The sequence below is a fragment of the Anabrus simplex genome, chromosome 1 (genome assembly GCF_040414725.1).
Source record: "Anabrus simplex isolate iqAnaSimp1 chromosome 1, ASM4041472v1, whole genome shotgun sequence".
NCBI classification, from domain to species: domain Eukaryota; kingdom Metazoa; phylum Arthropoda; class Insecta; order Orthoptera; family Tettigoniidae; genus Anabrus; species Anabrus simplex.
This window is the reverse complement of record NC_090265.1, coordinates 152,314,133-152,335,649: the sequence shown is the minus strand read 5'-3', so window position 1 is coordinate 152,335,649 and position 21,517 is coordinate 152,314,133. Positions and strand designations below refer to the sequence as shown.

Sequence of the window (21,517 nt, the reverse complement as noted above, 5' to 3'; positions counted from 1 at the left end):
AGAAGAAGAGCTTTTGACAACTGGAGCAAGAAAGAGCATAAAGGCAAACGTGTAGTCCTGTTTACACAGTATACTCCAGCGAATACATGGATTCGTGATCATAAAGGATTGTCTTGCACTGAATGACGTGATGCAATAAAAATGAACGCCAATGTTTCTGCTGCGCGTACTGTACCTGGCAGATCTCAGGGCAACAGCCTCTGTCGGCGTTGCCACAGAGAGTTTGAAACTCTTCCACATGTCCTGGGAGCCTGTCCACATGGTGTATTACTACGCACCTTGCATCATAATGTAGTCAGATCAGTGATAGCTAACACTCTGAAAGGACAAGGTTATAATGTCTATGAAGTAGTACACGGTCTCTCCAACAGAGGAAGCAACCAACGCATTGACATATTGCTTTTAAGCCATCCTGTTCTGAAGGTTTTATCACTGATCCAACAATTAGATTTGAGACCAACGAAAACCAGCCGGAAGAGGTTGATGCAGGAAAAAGATGATGATGATGATGATGATGATGCTTGTTGTTTAAAGGAGCCTAACATCGAGGTCATCAGCCCCTAATGGTACAAAACGAAATAACAAAAAATTCAAATTCATCCACTGACCAAAATAAAATAAAAAATGTCATGAAGAATGAATGGATGGACATGAACCCTACAAAAACACAAAAACAAACAAAAACAGTGGATCAGACTCAAAAAGAAGGTAGTTAATTAGAATATTACTGACCAAGGGACCATTCATAAAGCATAATGATGCTTGATGTCTGAAGGGGTGCTAAATTCACGTCTAAGGCCCCACAGAATGGTACATGTCGCGAGTAAAGTAGAACCATGGTATTTGTCATTTTGGGGTACTGATCAAAAGTAGCAAAGACTCAAGGTGGTCCACACAAGATGGTACTACTCACAAGTATTGCAATTCGTACAGGGAACGCAGACCTATGGTGTTTCTCACACAATGGCGCCACTCATAGCCAACGCAAACCGGTAAGGTTCCTCACCTAGGTGTACTAGTCACGGGCGCCGGTATTCCCGTGGTGTTCCTCACATAGTGGGTACCAATCACAGGCAACGCTGACCCACGGTGCCGCTCATGTAGCGGTACAACTCACAGGCTACGCCCAGACCCGCGGTGTTGCCCACATGGGTACAACGCACGGGTACTGGAATCCACCAGGCCAGGCTTTTTACTGCAACTAATCACAAACCTATTTCGTACCAATTTAGTGATACTACTCGCAAGTACATGCAACCCATGGTGTTCCCCGCATGAAGGTACGAATCAAGAGTAGTTTCATGGTTCTAATTCAATCATCCCTTGGTCGCCCCTCGTAGTCACCTCTTACAACAGGCAGGGGATACCGTGGGTGTATTCTACATGTGCGTCCCCCACCCGCAGGGGGTAGTGTGTTTGGTCCGCGAGAGGTATTTTATTTCTCTCAAGTCTGCCGGCAAGCCGGCTAGGATCCCCCTATCCGCCACCTGGGATGCGCCACGTGGGAGTATCACCTCGTGGCAGAAAAAGAAGAATTTATGAAGAAACGGTGGACTTCTACAAGCAAAAATATAAGCACTCATCCATTTCTGTAATCGGATTGGTGTTAGGTGCTCGAGGAACCATACCTACATTTTTTGTCAACTTCTGCAATACCTTTGGCTGAATAGAGGTTTTATCTATAACATCACGATTACCACACTCAAGAAGTCCATCATGATCTTCAAGAACCATGCTTGCGGACCTCAAATGTTTGACATGCCTCACTCAATTGCCTACAGTTAACATCAAATGATCACATTATCTATTGTATCCACATCCATTATTGTTTTCTTTTTTTTGCTGGGGTCTTTACGTCGCACCGACACAGATAGGTCTTATGGCGACGATGGGATAGGAAAGGCCTAGGAGTTGGAAGGAAGCGGCCGTGGCCTTAATTAAGGTACAGCCCCAGCATTTGCCTGGTGTGAAAATGGGAAACCACGGAAAACCATTTTCAGGACTGCCGATAGTGGGATTTGAACCTACTATCTCCCGGATGCAAGCTCAGAGCCGCGCGCCTCTACACGCACGGCCAACTCGCCCAGTATTATTGTTGTTAAGGTACTCTTTGTCTTTGGGCAACCTGCAGCTGCTGCAGGAAGATTGAATAATAATAATAATAATAATAATAATAATAATAATAATAATAATAATAATAATAATAATAATAATAATAATTCTAACTCTGCAATATTACAAAATTTGGTTTCCTTCAAAATATTGGGGTCATGCCACTCTGAATTACACCAACAACAATAATATAAATTATAGTATATAATATAAATGTGCAAATAAATTTGCATAGTATTGTAATGTCAGTGAAGTAGCAAGCAGTGTTAAGGGCAATAATTTTTTAACTCATTCTAATAGCATAGAAATTCATAATTTCATTAGTAGTATGTAGAAAAACCTCTGTATGAATTAAACAACCCAAAAAATCTCTATGATAATGAATTCTTCCTTTTGGGAACTTCAGGAATTTTTTTTTTGCTAGGGGCTTTACGTCGCACCGACACAGATAGGTCTTATGGCGACGATGGGATAGGAAAGACCTAGGAGTTGGAAGGAAGCGGCCGTGGCCTTAATTAAGGTACAGCCCCAGCATTTGCCTGGTGTGAAAATGGGAAACCACGGAAAACCATCTTCAGGGCTGCCAATAGTGGGATTCGAACCTACTATCTCCCGGATGCAAGCTCACAGCCGCGCGCCTCTACGCGCACGGCCAACTCGCCCGGTCAGGAATTTTTAGCTGACCACTTCTTGTATCAGGAAGTGTTCAGAAAGTCTAATACAATATTTGTCACCAAAAAGTTTCCTCTTTTGTTAGCTGTTTAATGCTGTATTATATTCCTAAGGTTTTCAGCAACACTGAGAAAGGAGAGAGCCAAGGACGGTACTGGCCATGGGCTTAGGGTACAGCCTGGTGTGAATGTGGAAAACCATTTTCTGAGTTGCCTATGATGAGGATCACACCCACCATGTCCGAAGTGCAAGCTTATAGATATACGACCTGTACTGTGTAGCCAACTCATCACTCACTCATCATCATCATCATTTAAAATATATTTTAATTCTGATCAAGTATGATGCTGGAATTCAATCTCACAACAATGAGCACAAGAAGGAAAGCTCCTAGCTAGCTGCATAACTAATGTTAGAGAAAAGCAAAACATATTTCAAAGAATCAAGAAGTGTAAAAAAAAAAATATTGTACCCTAATCACAATTGAAGCTTAATTAATCACCAGCCACCACCCAAGACGGTACTGTGTTTTTCCTCTCACTGTTTTTCTGCTACTGATTTTAAACTGCACCAACTCAAACAGCTCTATAACAAATTCCAACTTGTATGGGGGTTCCACCTTTCTACCACTTCAAAATCTTATGATTTTCTTAGATTACAATAATATTAATTTATTTTAAAAAGATTTGTTGTTGGTACACGTTTAGTTTTCCATGAAAAACATCTTCAGCCACGATCTTGAATGATTATTAAAATATACACAAAAACACAAACATAGGAAACTGACTCTTTGTGGTTGTGTCCAAATTATCTGACACCCCTTACGGCTGACTCACACCGGGCGTCCTACTGCACTCAACGCTGGAATTTGTTACATATAATAACTCCATCACAGATCAAGATGAAATTTATTACTTGTAATCAGAGAGATCTTACAGCAACAATGGGATAGGATAGGGCTAGGACTGGGACTGTGAAGGAAGCGGCCATGGCCTTAATAAAGAGACAGCCCCGACATTTGGTTGATGAGAAAATGAGGAAACATAGAACCCATCCTCAGGATTTCCAACTGTGGAGTTTGAACGCACCATCTCCTCAATTAAAGCTCACAGCTACGTGACCCTATCTACACAGCTAACTTGCTCAGTATAGAATTGTTTCATGTATGGTAGAACAACCTTCATGTGCATTAAACCATCTGGAGAGATATCAATGCATGCACTCAGTATCTCGCTGATGTTCAACTAACTGGCAATAAGGATGAAGAGCTTAAATGCCATCAAAATGGTGGAGTATTGAATGAATGAATATTGATCTGCATTTAGGGCAAAAACATAAGCTGGACTTTCCGTGAAGATCTCGAGCATCTGTGATTTATGCATTATTTAGACCTACTTCTTATAGTTGAGTTACAGCATCTACATCAATAATTCAAATTTCTAGGACAATGTACCTTGGAAAGATATATCAAATCGTGCCAGGAAAATTTCATCACAATCAACTTCAGTTTTACATATCTTTCCACAAATTTTTGTACAGTCTTCCCTGTATCTCCAGTTTGTTTCAAATTTCATTCTGATCAGTTTAAAAATTAGTGTTAGCATGTCAAATATATTACCAATTTCTAAGTGAAGGTCTCCTCAACAAGTATTATGTGGTTCACAACTTTCTTGATGGAACTCAAGGATGTGCTGCCATAACTGAGGAGTGTGTTCAAAAGGTGCTATTTCCACTTCAAAAGAAAATTTTTTGCCCACATGATTTGCAGTAGTTGAATATTATCGACTGCCATGAGCAATCCAGACCAGAAAGATGTAATTTCTTAAAAGCTGTCCAGTCCCGTCATAGGTACGTTCCAAGTGCTTTTCTTTATACATTTCTTATGCTTTTCCCACAACTTTCATATGGTGGAAATAGTGACTTTTAGAAAGAACTCCTCAACTTTCTCCTGTCCAGCATATGAAGGAGATATCCATGTCTTTTACCCATGGTCTCAACGCACACAAAGTGTATAAAGTCGGCACACTACTGGCACTGCAAGATGCACTTGAATGCAAAAGTACTGAAATGATTCACCATTTGTAGAGGAAAGTGGTCCTCTGCAACATAACTACACTACTGTGTACATCTGATCATGTTTTAGGTACATCCAGTGTAAACTATTGACACTGATGGTGGCAATTTCATAGCTGATATCTTTCAGTTCCTGTACTGTGTGTTGATTTATTTCATACACCTTGCTCATCAAGTGACTTCACAGAAAAGGATCACAGGTCAAAGGATCTGAAGAATGTGGTGGCCACATATGTTTGTCAACCACTTGTTCTTTGAAGAAGTCATCATGGACATATTGCGGGGATATATTAGATTAGATATATTAGACGAGTGTTACGTTGCCTTGTCATACTGAATGCAGCAGCTCTGTCTTCTGACTTGAGTGAACTGAGCACAAAACCAACAAAAATATTCGTATTGACTTCGGAGTTGATGGCACAATAAAAAAAAAATACTGGTCCAATGATATGCATTCCTGACAAAGCACACCAAATATTGATTTATCCTCTCCACTGGAGTATAATGCCAATTAAGGCTTTCACAGCAGCCACAGATAAAAAAATTAACAGCATCAGACTGCGTTATTAGGCCTCATGCATAGTGCTTTGCCCCCGTTGTGCCATTTGGGCTAGTCAGTACAACTTTTCAAAATGATATTTGACATTGTACCTCAATGGGGAGTGTTACGGAGATATCCGTGGTAGTTAGAGGTGAAAGAAGGTGCGGGCTGGAATAGGTCTCAACTACAAAATTAAAGTTAATTTAAAACTTTAACAAAGGTTATATTTTCAAAACTTAACAGTGGTGACATAGAATTTGAAAACTTAACAAGTCAATAACAAGCCAAAATCAGGTACAAAGAAATTATAAGTGTTAGGGGATAATACAAGATCTGGGCTTCTAGCCCCACAATAACAATCCTTGAGCTATGAGCCCAACTTTACCAATGTACCCAGTTCACACAAAGGGGCAGAAAAACCCAATCATGCCAAGGAGCACTTGCTCCCAATTACCATGTTAAGCCTCCTAGAGGCACGTTTCACACACAAGAAAGAGCAGATGCGCTCTCAAAGTCTTCAAGCCTATTTAAGAGGCCATAAACTGACTTTACATTAACTGCCCTCAGGGCACACATACAGTGAAACAGGGGTATCTAATACCCAAATCTACTGGGCCTTCGCAGGAAGGAAAACAAAACGGGTTAAATGGCCCAAAATACAAAATTGAATGGAGGCGATAACTTGCACTCCTACACCAAGTTTTTGTCTAAAACCTACGTGGCGCTAGGCCGATCATACAGGGGCTAATCTCAAGCTAGGGAGGTGACACGTATGAGAAAACTTTACTACATTAAAGAAGAACGGTTACGAAAACGCAGTCACCTCCTATTCAAAAATGAAGGGGAGTTCGAGAAGGTGAAGCACTCTCTATCCCCGCTTTACAGTAATTTATAGACTTATAATTTATAGATTTTACATAGACAGAAAAGAATTTACATTATTAAAAGGTAGGTTACATACTAAAGGTTTCGAACTCTCCCCCGAGAGTTAAACTGCTGAGCTAGCAAGAAATGAAGATGTTAACAGGCCATTACCTTGTAGATGAACTGCTGCTTGAAGAAAGAGGCGCTTCCCGCCCCCTGCTACATATTCACACACTAAGAAAGATGTTACTGAAGTGGCACCGAGACAAGAAAATCAGCAGTTTTTATACCCTCGTGGAACATTCGAGACCTTTCAGAAATGAGTAGACACACCCTTTCGCTTTTATTGGATAACAGCAAAAACTAATACACAAGACGAGGAAGAAACACCTTATTGGTGGAAAATTAATTACATAATTTCCTGATTGGTTACATTCAAAACGGGCGGAAAGAAAGGATTTATATTGCCAACCTACAAACCACAGAACAAAATTTAGGAAAAACAAAACTTAGGAATACAATATTTCTTCAAGAAAGTTCATTCCATTGCACCAGAGTGTGTTACCATAGTTTTGGGTAGAGACGTCTGTTAGAGAGTGTCCACACCTCTTAATCGTTGAAAAACAAAAGGCAAATAAAAAACACTCAGCGACATCTTCTGAATAACCGTTGAATTAGTTCAGTAGTTGAAGTTCCAAGTTTCTCCAGTAGAGAAGTTTCAATTGGCACAATATTTGAATTAGCGCCATGGAGGTGTACCGCCCGGTACAGGGAGGACAGATATTTGATAATGTAGAATAATTTTGGTGAGATTGTTAGACTATTTGTCACTGCTAAGAAACATCTTGCAAAAATGTGCCAGTCCAACTGATGAGCCCAAATGGCACAACCAGGACGAAACATCACCCACACACACATGGCTTAATAACCCGGCCTATTGCTGTTATTTTTATATTATTTTTAACTCGTGGACCAGTGATCAGTTTCAGTTATACACCCAAAACCAAAATACCTCATGATCACGAAGTAAGGCACCTTAAAACCACAATCATCAGCATCACTCTGGAAAAAACCCACACCCATAACATTTCAGACCCTAGAGACTCTAGCATTACAGCATTAAGATACAAATAGGCTTGTCTAGACAGTGAAAATTCCATAGGAAGCAATGATGACTGCACCAGTTTCAATCCATGCGCACAAGAAAATTAAAGTTTTTGACTTCAGGCTTTCTAATCCTGAACAATCAAATTTCAACTAACATGTACTTATAATTTAGTGCCTGCATTCAATCTGAGCTATGGAACATATTTAGAAAGACTCTCATGATTCCGTTATTCTTTGAATGATTGTTCCTTCACATGATTTTTCTCTAATTCCGATAATAATCTTCATTATTTTTGTGATCAATAGGGATAACAAGCATGTGGTTTTGTATCTTATGAAAACAACCTTGATATGAACCACCATCATCGCCAGGAAGTTACCATGACAACAGAATAATATTTCCACATCAGCAGTGCTAAGCCATAAAAATTTATACCGTATTTATTTTAAAAATATCATGCACCATAATTTTTATACAAAAATGAGGGAGGAAAATAATCCCTGCTTACATCTTGCAGTCATTTTTCTTCATGTATCAGTATAAATGCAACAAGATACACCCTATCGCATTCATGCCTGCTCTCAGCTCAATGTCAAACTGCCTCCCATAATCCTCCCCTTATCTCAGATGCAGCTGCTCTCCTCCCCATTGTTTCGTGAAAGGTGGTTAGGTAAGTCCAGATCCTAGGATATTCCCTGGTCTAATGAGTTGGATGGAATGCAGCACTGTTAAACTGGCTGCAATCCAGTAAACAGTATGAGTGAGACATAAGGTATAAGATGGAGTCCGGCATATTATATCATAATTTGCTTTCCAGCGTAACTTTGCTTATAGGTGAGTTACGGAGAAGCGTTCAAGTTTAACGCTACAATTTAAAGCAAGTGAAATAGTGACAAACCAGGGTATTAATTATATGAAACAGAAGGTGAACCATAGCTGGATAGCCTAATTCATGAATAAGAAGCACAAATTAAAGGGGAGCATAGGCTACTCAGCTATGAACAGAATCCTACAAACTTTTAATACTTCTGTAATTATTCAGTAACATGTTAAGGACATATTAAAATCTCATCTATTATACAAGGGTGAGACTTCATTACTCATAAAAATATTTTAATTCTGATCAAGTATTAGTTACTAGCTTCCCACATATACCTACCCTGATTTTTAAGACCTAATTTACAGAAATATAAAGTGCACGATATACGCAAGTAAAAAAAGTATCAGCAAATAGGATATCTGTTATGTTAACTTGTAAGTAAAAAATATATATATACACACACACACTGTATACTTCGAGCGAGTTGGCTGTGCGGTTAGGACTGCACAGCTTAGAGATTGGATTCGGGAGATAGTAGTTTTGAATTCCGTCAGCAGCTCTGAAGATGGTTTTCTGTGGTTTCCCATTTTCACACCCGGCAAATCCAGGAGCTGTACCTTAATTGAGGCCATGGCTACTATCTTCCCAATCCTAGACCTTTCCCATCCTTTCGTCACCGAAAACCTTTGATGTGTTAGTGCAATGTTAAACAAGTAGCTCTTTTTTTTTTTTTTTTTTGCTAGGGGCTTTAAGTCGCGCCGACACAGATAGGTCTTATGGCGACGATGGGATAGGAAAGGCCTAGGAGTTGGAAGGAAGCGGCCGTGGCCTTAATTAAGGTACAGCCCCAGCATTTGCCTGGTGTGAAAATGGGAAACCACGGAAAACCATTTTCAGGGCTGCCGATAGTGGGATTCGAACCTACTATCTCCCGGATGCAAGCTCACAGCCGCGCGCCTCTACGCGCACGGCCAACTCGCCCGGTTAAACAAGTAGCAAAGAACATGTATGAGGTGTAAAAGTTTGGAAATAGCAATTTCTACAATGTTGGGTACACAGATTTTAGAACTATTATTTCACAAGTCAGCACTCATTCGAGCATAGACTCAACTCGAATAGCCTACTCAAGTAGCTGGAGGAGAGAGAATTACATTTACTTGTCACAGAAGAGGAATAACATCGGGGTGCACAAACCTCATACTCAATTTCCATATTAACGGTCACATTAATTTTTGAAAGAAAAAAAAAGGATGGTTCATGGTGTGGGTTACTGTAGTCACATCCTAGATCGTGAACCATGGGCAACGGCTGAGTGGCCTAGTAAGTGGTCCTGAGTGTCAGGATACCAGTTGCTATGGAATGGGAGTGGGCATCTCGGACATATTCTGAGTCCTGGCCATCCTTGTGCTCAGGCGGCTAGGACTATACAATTCACTGGTGGTCCATAACCCATTAGAAGAGAGATCCTCACTTGGACTATGTGCAATAGTAGGGTAGCATCCTGCTTCATGAATTCACTGAGCTCAGAACATTTTAAGCAAGCCTCGGACCTATGGGAGTAACGGAGTCCCACTCCCATTTGACAGGCGAGGGACTCCTTGGAAACACTTGGCAAACGAAATGGAATTCGATGGGGAGCTATCGATATTAATGGGGCTTATGGAAGAAAGTAGAACTGGCTGAGTCTGCAAAGAGGATGCATCTGGATGTGCTAGAAGTAAGTGATATTCAGGTAAGGGGAGATAACGAGGAAGAGATAGGAGATTATAAAGTGTACTTGACGGGTGTTAGAAAGGGAAGGGAAGAATCTGGGGTAGGGCTGTTTATCAGGAATACCATTGCACGCAACATAGTTTCTGTTAAGCACGTAAGTGAGCGAATGATGTGGGTAGATTTGGCAGTTGGAGGAATTAGGACAAGAATTGTCTCTGTGTATTCACTATGTGAGGGTGCAGATATGGTTGAAATTGACAAGTTTTATGAAGCATTGAGTGACATCATGGTCAGGGTCAACAGCAAGGATACAATAGTGCTACTAGGCGATTTCAAGGCGAGAGTTGGGAATAGAACTGAAGGATACGAAAGGGTGACTGGTAAATGGGGGGAAGATATGGAAGCTAATGGGAATGGTAAGCGTTTGCTGGACTTCTGTGCTAGTATGGGTTAGCAGTTACGAATACAATCTTCAAGCATAAGGCTATTCACCGCTACACATGGGAGGCTAGGGGTACCAGATCCATAATAGACTGTATCTTAACGGACTTTGAATTCAGGAAATCTGTTAGGAATGTACGAGTTTTCCGGGGATTTTTCGATGATACAGACCACTAGCTGATCTGTAGTAAACTAAGTATATCTAGGCCTAGGATAGAGAAAGTAAAATCTGTCTGCAAACGAATAAGGGTAGAAAATCTCCAGGAAGAGGAAATTAGACAGAAGTACATGGATATGATTAGTGACAAGTTACGAACAGTAGACAGTAAGCAGGTTCAGGATATAGAAAGTGAATGGGTGGCATACAGGGACGCTGTAGTAGAAACAGCAAGGGAATGCCTAGGAACAACTGTGTGTAAAGATAGGAAAAGGCAAACATCTTGGTGAAATGATGAAGTGGGAGCAGCTTGTAAACGTAAAAAGAAGGCTTATCAGAAATGGCTCCATACAAGGGCCGAGGCAGACAGGAATTTGTACGTAAATGAAAGAAACAGAGCGAAACAAATAGTTGCTGAATCCAAAAAGAAGTCTTGGGAAGATTTTGGTAATAACCTGGAAAGGCTAGGTCAAGCAGCAGGGAAACCTTTCTGGACAGTAATAAAGAATCTTAGGGAGGGAAAAAGGAAATGAACAGTGTTTTGATTAATTCAGGTAAACTCATAATAGATCCCAGGCAATCAGTGGAGAGGTGGAGGGAATATTTTGAACATCATCTCAATGTAAAAGGAAATCAAACTGGTGGTGTTGCGAACAGCCTAGCTCATGAGGAGGAGGAAAATGATGTTGGTGAAATTACGCTTGAGGAATGGAAAGGATGGTAAATAAACTCCATTGTCATAAAGCAGCAGGAATAGATGAAATTAGACCTGAAATGGTGAAGTATAGTGGGAAGGCAGGGATGAAATGGCTTCATAGAGTAGTAAGATTAGTATGGAGTGTCGGTAAGGTACCTTCAGATTGGACAAAAGCAGTAATTGCACCTATCTATAAGCAAGGGAACAGGAAGGATTGCAACAACTATCGAGGTATCTCATTGATTAGTATACCAGGCAAAGTATTCACTGGCATCTTGGAAGGGAGGGTGCGATCAGTCGTTGAGAGGAAGTTGGATGAAAACCAATGTGGTTTCAGACCACAGAGAGGCTGTCAGGATCAGATTTTCAGTATGCGCCAGATAATTGAAAAATGCTACGAGAGGAATAGGCAGTTGTGTTTATGTTTCGTAGATGTAGAGAAAGCATATGACAGGGTACCGAGGGAAAAGATGTTCGCTATACTGGGGGGCTATGGAATTAAATGTAAATTATTAAAATCAATCAAAGGCATTTATGTTGACAATTGGGTTTCAGTGAGAATTGATGGTAGAATGAGTTCTTGGTTCAGGGTACTTACAGGGGTTAGACAAGGCTGTAATCTTTCACCTTTGCACTTCGTAGTTTACATGGATCATCTGCTGAAGGGTATAAAATGGCAGGGAGGGATTCAGTTAGGTGGAAATGTAGTAAGCAGTCTGGCCTATGCTGACGACTTGGTCTTAATGGCAGATTATGCTGAAAGCCTGCAGTCTAATTGGAACTTGAAAATAGGTGCAATGAGTATGGAATGAAAATTAGCCTCTCGAAGACTAAATTGATGTCAGTAGGTAAGAAATTCAACAAAATTGAATGTCAGATTGGTGTTACAAAGCTAGAACAGGTCGATAATTTTAAGTATGTAGGTTGTGTGTTCTCCCAGGATGGTAATATAGTGGGATTGAATCAAGGTGTCGTAAAGCTAATGCAGTGAGCTCGCAATTGCGATCAACAGTATTCTGTAAGAAGGAAGTGAGCTCCCAGACGAAACTATCTTTACATCGGTCTGTTTACAGACCAACTTTGCTTTACGGGAGCGAAAGCTGGGTGGACTCAGGATATCTTATTCATAAGTTAGAAGTAACAAACATTAAAGTAGCAAGAACGATTGCTGGTACAAACAGGTGGTAACAATGGCAGGAGGGTACTCGGAATGAGGAGATAAAGGCTAATTTAGGAATTAACTCGATGAAGCTGTACGCATATACCGGCTTCGGTGGTGGGGTCATGTGAGGCGAACAGAGGAGAATAATGGACTCTGCTATGGAGGGTAAGAGAAGTAGAGGTAGACCAAGGGTACGATGGTTAGACTCGGTTTCTAACGATTTAAAGATAAGAGGTATAGAACTAAATGAGGCCACAACACTAGTTGTAAATCGAGGATTGTGGTGACGTTTAGTAAATTCACAGAGGCTTGCAGACTGAACGCTGAAAGGCATAACAGTCTATAATGATAATGTATGTATGTATGTATGTAAAAAAAGGCGCACAAATAGCACAAGAAATGCTTCCAAATGGGCATATTTTAATTACTTTAATTGGTACTGGACTATAGCCATCTAGATAGACCATAATAGTCATCATTCCCTCTTTGTTATCCTTTTAGAATTTTACTGATGATGCTTGTTGTCCAAAGGGGCCTAACATCTAGGTCATCGCCCCTAGAATTTTATTAAATCCATAAAACAATGAATGATGTTTTAAAAAGAAATCTAATATGTCACGCTAAATTTTTCCACCTATCATTTTTATCCAAATTTCTCACTTCGGATATTGTAAGTTGTCTTGTTCTCAAGCATACTAAGCTGAAGTGACCCATATGGGGTCGAAACATGTTTTAGTCTCACTAGTTTTTATGAGAATACAAACCATTTAGCTTTAGTAGTTTATGTTAGAACTAGCTGATGTACCCGTGCTTCGCTATGGAATTCTACATTGTATACAGAATTCTAGGCTAGGTAGTGTACATGTTGTGAGCAAGATTGTATTAAATTGCATAGCTCTTAACGTTACCCTAGAAACGCGACGGGGAAGTCACCAACATCTTTTCTCATATGAAGACTGTGTTAGGGAATTTTCATTGTAATGATAGGCCCACTTGCCTACCATCAGTAACAACCAGGTTGGGGAGTTTTCATTATAATGACAGACACTCTCCACCAGCCATTTTACATCCTCAGAAAGACTGTCTAAGTGGTTTTCCCAACTGAAATGAACATAGGTCATTGCAATGGTGTCAGTAGGAATGGCGTGGTTAAAAACAATGCTTTCATGTGAAATACTCCATCAAATGAAAGATCACACACTTTCTCACTTTTAACGAACAGTACTATGCTGGAATTCGAAAGCTGGAATGACCAAGCCGCAGGCAGCTGTGATCAGTGAACACTCTTCGTCTTTTTTCGGCGGTGCGGGGGGGTGGGAGGGATGCGAATAGTGGAGAGTCCCAGGGCAAAAACTATGCCCTTTTACTAATCTGTTTCCTAGGAGTACCCGATGAGTCGGAAAATCTCAATTCACTATGGCAACGGAAAAATCTGACTTGGAGGCAATTCTTTCCTCCAAGCCAGAGGAGAAGCCCCCTCTTCACTGCTAATTTGGAATTAAATGAATGTAGAATTTAATAAAAGTGAAGAGGAAGAAGCCTTTCTTAAGAAATGTCTTTTCAGGGTTGACTTTTTGAGTTATTTAGTGAATTGTGGTGCTATAATTTGAAACAGGCTTAAATTGTAATTCTTGACCAGGTCATACTACTACTACTACTACTACTACTACTACTACTACTGCTACGTGCTGCTCATTCAAAACAGCACGTCAGAGTAGGGATTGAATAGCTGGAATATTATGATGAACCAGTGTGTTTCGTACTTGCAGTATCAGAAAATGTATGAACCAGAAGAATGGCATGCTAAAGAAAAATGTTTTCCAACTCCCCAGCTATTTCCCGCCAGTGTTCAGTCAGGCTGTTATACTCGGTACGCAGTAGTAATCCCGTCTATCGGAGTTGAGCGGCACCATAAGAAACGAAGAACATCACAACAAACAATGGTCAATGTAAAGTTATTATTGATCAGTGTTATGCGCTTTGGATAATGTAGGCCTTCTGAAATACCACTCTTATCATAGTCGGTACCGTAAAACTGAATGAAACATACATGATCGGAAATTGTATTGTCTATAACTTTTGTTATGTAGTACTGTACTTTTCGATAGCCCCAATAACAATGGTACCGGTATTTAAAAATTAAATTTTAGGTGCCTTCCCCTAAACTACCATTTCATCTGGGGAAAATAAAATTATTTACAACCTAGGCTGTAGTTTCTTATTCCCCGACTCTATATAGCAGTTTTCATTAAATTCTGTTAACCCATTTTCTCGTGACACGGCGTTGATATGGACTTAGCAACAAAAATACAACTTCATTAATATCTGTGTTATCAGAGCCGGTACGGTAAAAATGTATAAGACATAAATGATTGGAAATTTAATTCTATATAACTTAAGTTATATAGTATTTATCAATAGGACCGCTAATAATATAAATATTCGATAATTAAATTTAAGACCTCCCCCTAAACTACCATTTCACTCAGCGTGAATAGAATTATTTATAGCCCAGATTGTAGCGGCTTATCCCCTGACTTTACATACCGATTTTCATTAAATTCTATTCAGCCGTTTTCTCGTGATGCGTGTACATACATACAGACAGAAATTACGGAAAAGTAAAAAGTACATTTTCTTGTTACTATGGACATGACCGATACAGAAATACCATTCTTTTCAAATTCTGAGCAATGTACAGACAAAACTCTTATTTTATATATATAGATTATATTGAACAGGAAGAATGTCTGTGAGGCCTTGTGAAAGGGAGATATCTTAAAAAAAAAAAAAAAGATACTATGCATTGTTTAAAGGTCAAATGGACCAATATGATATTGGGAAATCAAACTGTGTTTCAATCCAATAGGTTCCAGGATGTACTGGTTTGAAGAAAGAATGGAACTCCCTCTTGTCTGTGATGACCTTCTCGCCGGTGTCTTGCAGACTCTTTTGTGACAAAGTATTACCACTGTCGGCGGAGTTGTATAACACAAAATTATGAGAGACTGTATGCATTACTTTTGCTGGTTATCTGTCAACAGATAAATTTTGTAAATAAGGTGTTTGTTTTTACTTCGAGACATAAATGTGCGCATCATTGTTTACATGTAATATGTTTTTTAGTTCTTAAGTTTCTTTATATGTAGCTGAGGATAGTCAGATTTTGACCGAAACTAGTACTACTTCTAATGAGGTAGATTAACAATTCATGTCTTAAATCCTGATTTTGAATTCGTCAAGCTTATAAAAGATGTATTGTGGTGAAAATGCAAAGACGTACAATTTGACCCCACTTTGTCCCAAATGTTCTCAATTAAATATGGACCTTGCAGGGTAGAAATGCCACTTTCCGTGCTTAAGAATGTGTTGACAGATAAACAGATGAGCTTAAAGTTAATTTGGAGAAATTAGTTGTTGTACAATGTTTCAAAAGGAACTGAATTTGGATGGTGCACATTTTCCAGTTTACTGTGCATGTTTTGCCATATGATAGTGTATGAATGCATGCATATTTTGAGATTTGATAGTGCAAGGAAATCCAGGTTCTACTCATGACTGTTCATTATGCTTGCCAAAATGTATTTCCTTAATCTCTTCTACTACTTTCCTATCTTACCAGCAATTGTGTAACCATATTTTGTGTCTTTGTTATGCTTTGTCCCTGTGGCAACCTTGATCATTTTCATGAAGCTAATAAAATAAAACACCAGGCGAGTTGGCCGTGCGGTTAGGAGTGCTCAGCTATAAGCTAGCATCTGGGAGATAGCGGGTTCGAACCGCACTGTCGGCAACCCTGAAGATGGTTTTCCATGGTTTCCCATTTTCACATCAGGCAAATGCTGGGGCTGTACCTTAATTAAGGCCACAGCCGCTTCCTTCCCATTCCTAGGCCTTTCCTGTCCCATCGTCGCCATAAGACCTATCTGTGTCGGTGTGACGTAAAACAAATAAAAATATTTTTAAAAAAACAGAAATAAACACAAAAAGTGGTTTAACCATGAATCCCTTCTACTCAGTGCAGGAATACAGCAGACTTGTGATCAATAGAGTCCTCATTAACTGAGGCTCCAAGTTAACCGAGGGAGATGTTGGAAAATAAACATTTTTGTACCAATGCAGTGCTAGGCACTATGTGTCAATGAAGCTGAATGGTACTGTAGCAATGCGCGAGCACTGGCCACCAATTAGGTCGAGTAGTGAGGTAACAGCCCTTGCTGCTGCTAGGTCGAGCATTGTTCTAAGAATCTGCGTGCACATACACACACCTGTGATTCACGGAACCCTAGTCAAATGCCTTGTACTTGTCTAACATCATGTTTCATTTATTTTTTTACAGTCAGCTGAAGACAATTCCCTCTTACTTTGTCTGTGCATCCAATTGTTACGGTGGTGTTTGAATCTGTATAGGTCTATTCTAGGTGAGTTTTACAGTATAAGAGGCAAACAAAAAAATGTGTAAAATTTCTCTAGAAACAAAATTTAATGCAATAAAAAGGTTGGATAAAGGTGAGTCTATCAAGAAGGTTGCTGCTGATTATGGAGTCGGGGAAGTGACCGCTGAAGATTGGAGATGTAAGTGGAAGGACACTGAAAAGTGGACGAGACAAAATGTGAGAAGGGGTAGTGGTTTAGCATAGAAAATGATAAAGAAAGATGAATATGAGCAGATGTCTGAGGCTTTACTTTTGTGGTTTTCACACTTGCAAAGTGCAGGAAGTTCAGTAAGTGGTCCTATGGCACAAGGTAAGGCACAAGAACTTCTAGGACAGTGAAGAAGGCTTTACTGCAAGTTATGGATGGGTGTATAGATGGAATAAAGGATACGGCATTAAGCAATTCAACATTACGGAGGGAAATATGTCAGCTAATTCATCTGAAGTTGCTGAAATTCAATCAAAAATGTAAGTTGTCTTGCATGACGGACTGAGATTGGATCAAATCTTCAACTATGATAAGACCTTGCTGAACTTCAGAAGACTTTGGCAGTGAAATTGGAGAAAACCGTTCCTGGGTTCAAAAACAATAAGCCTTTAGCCTGTGCCACCACATCCAGCTCCTTTAAGATCCCTCCTGATTAGAAAGTAAAAAAAACACAAGATCATTTAAAAATTGTTAATGTTAACCGTCTTTGCACCATGTACAGAAATAAAAGAAAACATGTGGATTGACAGTACACTTTTTAATTAATGGTGTTTCTCAAGGAATTCATTCCTGTGGTCGAGCCATTAAAAAAAAAAAAAAAAAAAAAAAACCTCCTACTAGAAAAGCGATATTGTTGTTGGAAAACACGCCTTCATACCTAGATGCCAACAAAGTTCATAGCGCTGATATTAAAGCCATGTTCTTGTCATCTAATATGATCTCATTAATACTGCCCCATCATCGCCATAAGACCTATCTGGATCGGTGTGGCATAAAGCAAATTGTAAATAAAGAAAAACTGCCAACTGAAAATGACGAAGTCCTCAAGTGGTCCTCGAATAGAGCTAACCGATGGTGGTATTGTTGATATAGTCATCAATCCTGAAGAAAATTATGAAGAACACAACACCAACGACAGCATTCCGAAAATATCACATACTGAGGGACTGAAGGTGATCAAAGCTGCTATAGCCTACACTGAACAGCATGAAGAGTCTATGCCACTTGATCTTCCATCTCTACAGTGTTGGTGTTACATTGCAGTGTCCAAGAAAGGCAAGAAGTTAGACCAAAAATCTATGCAAGACATTTTCAAAAAATAATTTTCTCATCTAATATTTTAATCTGTTTAACTTTTAAATGAATTGTAAATTATTCAATGTAAATTTTCAGGAATTATGTTTAATAGACAAATTACTACACAGTTTTTAAGCATTTTTCTTCATTTACTATCTATTAGCACATTATCTGTGTATTATCCAAGTTTTTCCATATCTAAGGTAGTCTCGGTCCCAATTAGCTCAGATATTCCATTGCATCCACACACAGCGGGACATGATACGAAATCAACCGATCTTTGCAACAAATCATTGAATTATACAATTATAAGGCATGTTGATTTAAAAACAGAAACCTTCTGTTTTTCTCTAGAAGTCTGCTCAAGATCACAGAGAATGGCTGGTATACTGGGTGGTATGAATAAAATGGAGACCTAACTCAACTCACCTTAAGAGAATAACTTCACAGCTGTGAGGAAGCTCACAAATTTCTAGTGAATAAAAATAATGGGCAACAGAACTTCCTCGTGTGTGGCCCGAGCAGACTCTGAAAGCTTTTCCTAATTTTCCCCTGTGCATGCCATACTTCTGATTATTGGCAGTTGTTTCACTCACTGCACAAAGTAAGGCTAATCGTTGTGAGATGCAAAATAAGTGATGTAGAGAATGACTTTGGAAAGAGATGAATCTTCACAAAAATTTGTGGATATGATATACGATCATCCAGTAATTTTCAATAAATCAATGCTACCAGAAGCAAGACAAAAGAAAGTCTCTTCATCTGCGAGCATCAGAGAGAAGTAGCTTCCTCAGTGGATCATTGGTAGAGGGTCGGCATCAAGATCCCAAGACAGTGGGTTCAAACCCAGCAGACGTAGTCCGATTTTTTAAGGCCAGATAAAAAGTCCTTTCAACACTCCTTGTCGTACGATATTGACCTGTAAGAGATCTCTGGTGTTTACCAAAAAAAATTCATTAACTCGGCCATAAACACCCAAGAGAGATTCAGTTTACTCTGCGATCTAGTAGGCCTAGAGTAAAACAGAACGTTGAAACTGATGAGCAAGCAGCTACGTAGCATCAAATTAAAATGTTTGCAAACAGAAGCCGAGGCCATACAATTATTAGGAGAAGTTGTTTGGCGCCTCTATAACAGAATCGCAATGAAACAAACTGTGCAATGGTGAAAACCCAGCCGAAAAAGAAGATGGACTTCAAGAAAACAGGAAACAAGTCCACAAAGTTGAACTGAGAGAAAAAAATTACACAAGCCGATGGAGGGCAATACCAATCCTGTTATGAGTAAAATCGAAGGTAAGTCTGCTCTAATTCGAGTGTGGTTTAGTATTTAAGTTTGAAATTTAGTGCAATTTTATGACAATGACAGATACGAAACAGAAGACACAAGAGGAGTATCACTGAGTTGCAAAGGTTTGCAATGCTACAACAATCCATAGCCCTAAAAGAAAGAGAATACTACAGGGAAAAGAGAGAAAGGCTTGAATTACAATATTATTCTCCACAAACTTAATAGTTCCTGTAACTAAATTGTACCTAAATACTGCACTGTAACAACAATACTGTAAACCCAATTCGCAAAAGGATAATTATCTCTGATTTAAAGAATACCTTCCAAACTACGCTCTGCAAACGTATAACTTATAAAATATAGGCCAACGCCTACTACACTTCTAAGGTTTTGAGGTTATGCACGCCAATTTACCTGAAATTCACATTTACAGTACTCAAAAGCTCCTGCAACTCAATTATAAACTTTGTGTCTTTTCCTTCTTCTCCATGATCGGCCCTTAATCCATTGGCTAAAGTATCAAACACATGTCCAACACTCGACCTCAAAAGTTTGACAGCATTCAACGCCGTATATAAAGGCTCCATATTTTAAAACACTGTCCAAAATAGTGATGGGCGATATTTTACGAACTGTGATTTTTTCACTGATATCAAGAAATCACGAGTAACGACTGTTACTTTCTACGCTATCACTGTGATCATCGTTCGCCCTCTTAACTCCATCATCTACAGAACTAGAATGTTGCTACCTAAACTGTGACTGTGATCGATGTTGTGATCAGTCGTGATATCACATGTGCTGCCGCAACGGTATCCATGCGAAGCAATGCATTCAAGGAAGCAGCATCGCCATGATTACCAACAGTATGGACATTTGTTGATGTAATTTTTTAAGGACGTCAACATATCGTTCAGTATATAATGTATTTGTAGGAATTGAGCACATTCCTCCCGAATATATTAACAACTGAAACACTTATAATCCTCGGCATCGCTTGCAATATCAGTTTCAGGAAATTGTCAGTTGACTCGCAGTGTGGTATTATTTTTAAGCGCGCGTTCAAAAAAATCGTGGTACACGGGACTCTCCTAGAATAGTAACAAACATGTATTTCTCCTGTATTTTGGAATGCCCGGGGGCATATTGTCACTGAAGTTCAGCATTAGGAGGCAAGTTGACTGAAATGGCGTTTTCTAGAAAAAGGAAGAAAAGTGACCTGTAGCAGTCCTTTAAAGAAGTGGATGAAAATTTCACAATATGTAATATGAGCAAACAGAAATTGTCTTAAAAAGAAGTACTTCAAATCTGAATAAACATTTGGAATGCAAGCACCTCTCACTTGCTTTGCCAGAAAGCAGTAGTCGACAATCGGCATGTATCTGATGATACAGACCTGGGATTTTAGACTCTAAAAAAATGTTTTAGGCACCTAAAATGGCCTTTTAAACAAGTAAATAGGTTTTTAAAAGAGAATATAGGCACTTCAAATATGCTTTAAAAATAGGCAGAAAATCGACTTTAAAATATGACAATATAGACCTACACTGTAATGTGATATTTTTTTTTTTTTTTTTTTTTTTTTACGTTAAGTACAGTAATGTGGTATAGGCTACCCTTTCTAAATAGGAATAGTTGCAAAATGAAGGCATAATTAAACAGGCGTTTATTACAAACAGCTATGGATTAGGAAACAAAAAAATTTCATCAGTACTGTACTAAAATTAAATTAAATGCATAGTACTGGTATGCGTATTTATTTTTGAGGAACATTCCTACTGCACTTTTCAGTCATAGTTTGCTTTACAGCACATAACAATAATCTTCTCCAAATTTTCCAGTCAGGCAGCGTCTTTTGTCTGTTAAAACAATTTTTAAAGCAGAAAAAATGTGCTCTACACTCACAGATGTTGGAGGGGCATAGCAAAATTTACCTACATTTTTCAGTTCAATTTTACTTTTCCCCGTCCATTACCTGATATATCCTTTCCTGCACTGAATTATCTAGATTCTTCTGCAATACACTAGCCCACCTGTCTTTTATTTTATCCCTTACTTTACCCCTAGTACTTTGTATAATATTCTCAGTAGTGATGGGCTAGCGACGGAATCGAGTAATGTGCTCTTAGAATCGGTATACTCGACT

General features: G+C 39.2%; 1 protein-coding gene across 2 annotated transcripts in view; it reads right to left on the bottom strand.

The window, feature by feature from the left end:
* Positions 1-20,068, bottom strand: part of MED27 (mediator complex subunit 27) — a 102,018-nt gene extending 81,950 nt beyond the window's left edge. For both annotated transcript variants that reach the window (XM_067139539.2, XM_067139532.2), the window contains exon 1: positions 19,786-20,068. In XM_067139539.2, coding sequence (XP_066995640.2) covers positions 19,786-19,958 — 173 coding nt within the window. In that variant the 5' untranslated portion in view covers positions 19,959-20,068. The remainder of the gene's footprint in view (positions 1-19,785) is intronic.
* Positions 20,069-21,517: the final 1,449 nt, after the last annotated feature.